Source organism: Falco naumanni, chromosome 7 (assembly GCF_017639655.2).
Source record: "Falco naumanni isolate bFalNau1 chromosome 7, bFalNau1.pat, whole genome shotgun sequence".
NCBI lineage: Eukaryota > Metazoa > Chordata > Aves > Falconiformes > Falconidae > Falco > Falco naumanni.
The window spans coordinates 34119305-34125938 of record NC_054060.1 but is presented as its reverse complement, the minus strand read 5'-3'; the positions used below and the strand labels follow the sequence as shown (position 1 = coordinate 34125938).

General features: G+C 55.6%; 1 protein-coding gene across 2 annotated transcripts; it reads left to right on the top strand.

Annotated features, from left to right (window-relative positions):
* The first annotated feature begins 1425 nt into the window (after nucleotides 1-1425).
* Nucleotides 1426-6255, top strand: LGALS3 (galectin 3). Of its 2 annotated transcripts, XM_040601373.1 has the most exons (7): nucleotides 1426-1517; nucleotides 3698-3751; nucleotides 3882-3904; nucleotides 4227-4574; nucleotides 4799-4887; nucleotides 5143-5311; nucleotides 5999-6255. In XM_040601373.1, the coding sequence occupies exons 3-7, from the start codon at nucleotides 3887-3889 to the stop codon at nucleotides 6152-6154; spliced, it is 780 nt and encodes a 259-aa protein (XP_040457307.1). In that variant the 5' UTR covers nucleotides 1426-1517; nucleotides 3698-3751; nucleotides 3882-3886; the 3' UTR covers nucleotides 6155-6255. The 2 variants fall into 2 exon arrangements, with proteins under 2 accessions (XP_040457307.1, XP_040457308.1); XM_040601374.1 differs by lacking the exon at nucleotides 4227-4574.
* The last annotated feature ends 379 nt before the right edge of the window (nucleotides 6256-6634 follow it).

Sequence of the window (6634 nt, the reverse complement as noted above, 5' to 3'; positions counted from 1 at the left end):
ACGAACGTGTGCTCTGGACATGCACACCTCTTGATGAGTCTGCTCTCGGAAGGGCTGTGCTTTAGGCAGATGCTGGAGCCAGGACTTGCACGGTTGTTCTGAAGAGCAGTGATCTCCTCCTGCTCGCGTTACAGGCTCAGGAAGCTCCAGATACTCATGCAATGTATCAGGGATCCTTCAGCGTTACTGGCTTAAATCCTCTCCAGCTCCCTTTGCCCTAAAACATCCCCCAAGATATCACAGTGTTTATTTATCGTGGTGAGGTTTGGGTGCTGTGAAAGGCAAGTGAAGCAGTGCTCCCTGTTAAAGTGTTTCCCGGAGTGGGGCATCCCATTCCCTTGGGTATCCCTGGCATCTCTCATCAGCCAATGGCATTTTTTCATGCTTAAGTTTGGTCCAAATCCTGGTGACAAGTATTCAGCTGAATACTGAATTCAAGCTGAAGGATGCTAAAATCCAGGCAGGTGCTCCAGTAGAGAGGAGGGCGCCTTCCTCTGAAGCCCAATCTTTTATCTAAGCAGAGATGAACTGCAGGAAGTTCTACTACAAATCATTACAACCAAACTCAACAGATTTTTGCCTTTTTTTTCCCTCCGTACCAGCTGCAGGACCAGCTAAGCCATTTAGTTCAGCCGCTGCCTTCAAGCAGTAGTTTCTACGTTGTTAATGACACCAATTAACGTGTGCATCCCTTAATAACCTTTGGTCAGCCCTGAAGTGGTCAGGCAGTTGGACTAGATGATCACTGTAGGTCCCTTCCAAGTGAAATTATTCTATTTATTCTATTTTATTTTATTTTATTTTATTTTATTCCATCCCATCCCATCCCATCCCATCCCATTCTCTTCTATTGTACCAGCAGCACTGGGCAGCAGATCAGGATTTCAGCACGCAAACGCACCTTTTCCTTTTCTATCACTTTAAGCTGTGAAGCCCACTGAGGAAGCAGGAGATGATTCACCCTCAGCTCCAACTACAATCGTGCTTGTTGAAATTCCAGCTGCCGTTAAGGGCTTCCCCAGCCTTGGTCTCCTGCCAGCCTTGCTGTGGCAGGTGAAACCCAAAGCTTTTTTGTCATTTTTTTTCTCGGCAGTCTCCGCAGTGAAGCAGAAAACGTCGGAAATTTAAAAGTAAATTTGTGGTTTATTGAACTTTAGTAAAGCTGGAGCCGTGGGCTATGCAGACGGGGCTCTTGCAAGGGCTGCTGCCGCGGCTGTGCTTGCGGGGGTCCGGCTGCGCCAGGGTCAGACACTGCGGACCCCGATGCCTGGAGATGGACCCACTCGAGACATGAGACACGGGACGGCCAAATGCTCCCCCCTTAGCGGGGGTCACCGTTTCATAAAGGGAAATATGACGAAGGCCTCCTGCTGCCAGGGCCCTTCCCAGCGCGGGGGGCGGCATCTGCCCCGTGCCCGCCCCGTCCCCGCCCCGGGCAGGCGGGTCCCCGCCGCTGCCGCCGTGTCCGCGCCCACGGGCGCCGCGGGACAGGAGCCAGTCGCCGCCGCTGCACCCGGGTGAGTGGCTGCGCCCACGCGCGGGGTCCCGGGGCGGGGGGAGCAGCGGTGGGGTTTGGGCACCTATTGCCTGGCAAAGAAAGGGTTAAGGGTGTTGCTCGTCCTCGCGGGGGGGGGGGTGTCGGTGCATCCCCCGTAGGGATGCCGGGAGGGAGCGGGGGTGCAGGGCTGCGCTGTCCCCTTGTGCGGGGCGGTGGGGGACGCGCCACGGGGCGCAGAGAAAGCCCTCGCTGGCTTTTGGGAATGCTTGGGGTCCCGGTGGGATGGCAGATAGGATGGAGCTGTAAGGCGGTTTGCACCTGCCGGGTGTCGGGGGGCCCTGCCCGAGCCCCAAAAGGCACGCGGGGGGGAGGGAGGGGCTGGGGGGCCCGCGAGAGACACCCAGGAAAGTCACCGCAGAAACAGAGCCGAAGGGGAGAGGGAAGGAACCTCTTTCCTTCCCAAGTTTTCCCGTGTTGGGTGCCTGTAGGAAACACTGGGGACGCACCCGGGGGTGCCCCCGCTGCTGTCCCGCTGTCCCTCTGTCCCTCGGGGCGGCGGGAGCCCCGGAGCCGCTGGGGCGGCCGCATCCGGCTCAAGCTCAGCACCCCGGAGGTGCTGCCGAAGGGCAGAGCTGCCCGGTGCCGTGGGTGGGAAAAAACACCCTTCCCGTGGCGCCAGCGGCCGGGCAGCGGGCACCCAGCCCCGGAGCGTTCCCGGGGAGATGTCCCAGGGCTGCGCGCTGCCGTGACTGGGAGAGAAGCTGGCTGCTGGGCTCCAAGCCGGGTGGCACCGTTTGGTGGCAGAAGAACAGTGGTGTTTCAAGACTTTCCTTTCTTGATAACAAATTTTATTTCGTTTATTTATCAAATCGACCATCCCTGGACTGGTGGGGAGACACAAGACTCCTGCCGCGCTGGCCCCACCAGGCCGAAGCAGTAAGAAATCCAGGCAGGGGAGCAAAAATGCTTCTCCCTGAGGTGTTGCAGGGTGGGCAGGGGGAGCAGGGGGACCCCCTGCCCGAGCAGCACAAGCCATCGGCACCCACAGCTCAGCCTGGCTGGATGCAGCCCCGGGGAGCCCGCAGGAGCTGTGCACCCTCGGCTCAGCGCTGCAAACACATGGCAAACCCAAGGGCTTAAAAAAAGCCCAAAACACCCCAGAAGGCAAATAAAAGCTTTTTGAGATACGGGCTGTTCAAACAGTCCGGGCTCCTGGGTGCCGGTTGAAAGGCTGACTGAGAAACGGTGCGGGCGCAGGAGTGTGGGTGTTTTGCAGGGATGGGGTTACCTGTCGGTTGTGAAACCTGCGGTGTTCCCACTGTCCGCAGATCTGCTGTGACCCTTGTGCGTCTGGACTTTCCTTTCAAAGAGAAGTTTTCTTCTCCGCTTTCAGTTGGGAATTTTCCTTTTCTTTCTCTGTTTCTGCCTCTCCTCTTTTTCTTTTTTTTTTTCCCCTCTTCTTTTATGAATGCTGTCTTTGATGGGAGGAATCCAGCTCAGGCAGCAGCTATTCCTGCACACAGGCAGGTATGCATTTGGCGGAGCAGCTCGGCATGGACTCATAAAACTTGAAAAGCAGCTTCTATCCACTGGCCCGGAGCGGTTGGTGGCACGTGTGTCCCCCCCACGGTGCCCTCCAGCTGGTGTGGGGCAATTGGGTAAGGGGACCTCCACCCAGGGGTGCCACCCGCCTCTCGCCCTGCCAGGTCTGCTGCAGGTGTCTGTCCCATGTGTCATGGGGTGGCTACATGTCCCCCGATGTGCGGTGCTGGGTTTGTAGCCCCCCCCCCCCCCCCCCCCCCGCAGCACATGTTTGCAGCTGCAGCCCCTCCAGGGATTTTTTGTTGTTGTTGTTTTTTTTTTTATTGAAACATTTTCTGGGATGATGCTTTGGGGATGGGGAAGTGAATCATGCTGACTGCGGCTGGCACGCAGGACGAAACCGAACCTGTGACACGGCTGGGTGCCAATACCACATTACTCATCCCACCAAGTAGCTCTGCTCCTGCATGGGTGTGGGGGTCACCCAGGGTCTCGCACAGGCAGCCAGCACCCCCCAGCCAGGGCAGGGAGGTGGCTGTGCCTCCCCCCCATGCTGCCATCACCCCCCCCAAAGGGCCTTGCTGGCAGGGTCCGGGGCTGGGTTCCCCCCGGGGCCATCCAGGCTGCCCGTGGCCTGACCCTCCATTCCTCCCGCAGGTATCAGACCAGGGTTTGTTCTGCGCTGCCGGAGCCGTCCTCCCTGCCTGCCGGGTACGTGATTCAGGGACTCACCCCTTTCCAGCCTGTTGCCACTGTAAACTCTAACTGGTCTCAAAAACCTCTATTTTTCAGGTGGTGTATGTTAAAAATTACTTAAGTGCGCTTTGTCTTTTTGTTTTAGGAAAAATGTCAGACGGTTTCTCTGTAAGTATGAATTTCTTTAAAAAACAAACCACCACGGGGGCTGCGACTGGTGCCTTGCCTTGAAGCGGGGACCTTTGGCAGGGCTGGGAACATGTGTTTGCAAACCTGCGTAACTCCTCAAATCCGCCCCAGTAACATCGGTGTTTACTGGTTTTCTGGAAGCCTCAGCCCAGGCGCTCAGCCACCCCTGCTGCTGGGGAGTAACTGAGCTCTTGCCCTCGGCGCACGCTGTAGGCTACAAAAGATGCATGTTGGAGGACTCAGCCTGACTCCAGCATTGCTGTCACCCACCTAACCCTCCTCCTCTCCCCTCTGTCCCCAGTTAAACGACGCCTTGGCCACCAACAACAACCCGACCCCCTCTGCACCCCCACCCCAGGGATGGCCCTCCTGGGGGAACCAGCCACCAGCTCCTGGGACATTCCCGGCATACCCCGGCCCTCCAGGGTCCTATCCTGGTGCACCAGCAGCATATCCCGGAGCACCAGGGGCATATCCCGGAGCACCAGGACCGTATCCTGGAGCACCAGGACAGGGACCATATCCCGGAGCACCTGGAGCATTCCCTGGAGCACCAGCAGGACCAGGGTCGTATCCTGCCCCAGGACAACCATCCAGTGGCCCTGGATTTGGGCCCCCTCCTCCGCAGGGGGGACCAGCTCCTCCAATGGTAACAGCTCTGTCATATTCTAAGGGTTTCTGTGTCTTCACTGCCCGATTACGCTTGGCCATGGGAGGGATCTGGGGCTGACTGTCCCCTGGGGGGGTGGCATGGGTGGTCACTGTGTCACAGGGCTGCCCCGGTGTGCTGTCACACCAAGCACCAGCCTGTGCCTGAACATTTTGGCTTTCGATGTGCTTTTTAGCTAACACTGAATTCCTGTTGTCTCCCAGAAAGTCCCCTTCGACCTGCCCCTGCAGGCAGGACTCATGCCTCGGATGCTCATAACCATCATGGGAACCGTCAACCCCAACCCAAACAGGTACCAGGGCATCCAGCACCGAGGGCCAGGGGTGTCTTGGGGTGCCACTGGATGGAGCAGGGGTGCTGGAATTTGCTTTCCATTCCTGAATAACACGTGCCTGGTGTAAAATCAAATATTATACAATGTGTAAATGCCCTGTCAGTGCCCAACGGGGCCTGGGGTTCTGCCCACTTGCTGCCACTTTTGGCAAGCCCTGTAACAGAGCCCAGGGCTTTTGTAGAAAAAGCAGCGCACCTGTTACTGTCTTTGCAGGTTTTCACTGGATTTCAAGAAGGGGAATGACATTGCTTTCCACTTCAATCCGCGCTTCAATGAAGACAACAAAAAAGTCATCGTCTGCAATTCGATGTTCCAGAATAACTGGGGAAAGGAGGAGAGGACAGCTCCCAGGTTTCCATTTGAAGCTGGAAAACCCTTCCAGGTAACAAAAAAAACCCCAGCTCAGTCTCAAGTGCACCTGCATCATGCAGTGGGTGGGCTCGGTCAGGGCTGTGTAACAAGACTCACTGCAAGGACCTCGATGCTCTTTGCACAGGAATCTGCTCCTAGAGGTGCCCCTAGGGCTGGTGTGCTTCCCTGGCTGCCCCACGCAGCTGGTCCTACAGCACATTCCTTGCACCTACCTGCTCCAGCAGGCCCAGGTGCCCAGGGTAGAACTTCTCCCCCCTTCGGTTATTCCCATTTATTATTAAATCCTTCCAATTTATGCTGTCATTCTCAGCAGTTGTTGGGCAGGTTTCTAGAAGGTGTTTCCCTCGTTAACAGCCAAGCGCTCTCCACAAACTTTTTCTCCTGCATAATGGGTTCGTAGGTGATGGGAACACAGCTCTCACTGTGCGAGCCATGGAGTACCAGTTCTTGAACCCATGTAGTCACAAGACAAACCATGGGCTAAAACACGGGGGAAGGAAGAGTGCGGCAGGGCTCTGGGGAAGGCAACGGTCATTGGTGGTTTTGCAGCTGAGAGCTGCTGCACCAGCTCGTCCACATGCCCCTCAGCTGCACTCCGCTGGCAACAACCTTCAGCCAGCACCAGTCTGTGGCTTAAAATTTCTTCAAGAGCAAACACAATGGTTATTTTTTGGCTGAGCTAAGGTTTTTATTTCAGCTCCAGATCCTCTGCGAGGTGGATCACTTCAAGGTAGCGGTTGACGGTGCCCACTTGCTGCAGTACAACTTCCGTGAGAAGCAGCTGAATGCGATCAACAAACTCTGCATCAACGGGGACATCACCCTCACCAGTGTCATGCCAACCATGATATAATTAGGGTGGTGGAATTTTAATGCAAACTTAGTGGTCTTAATATGGCTGTAACAGAAGTGCCTTCTTACACGAATACTTCTAGGTAATAAAACATACTTTCACAAGCAGAACTTGTTTTCAATTAGATCTCAAAAAGACACAACATCCTCCAGCAGGCTGAGTTCAAATGTGGAAGTATCTGGATTCTTGCTGTAGAGGCAGAAAATCTCTGACAAAGGATGACAACCAGGAGCTGTTCAGTTTGTACAGAGAGGAGTACTGTGGTGTACTGCCACTGGTCCTGTGAGCTAGGGCATCAATCTTTAACCCCATCTTCTCCAAATACCAGGCAGCAGTCAGTAACTTGGTATTTTTAGCTTCAGTTGCTCTGCTAGGTAGAACGGTTACTTCTTCACTAAAGGAATCAAAATAGTGCAATGAAGGATGGAAGTTGCACCCCCCGGGGGAGGAGGAGGTGCCTGATCAGGCTGTGAACACATT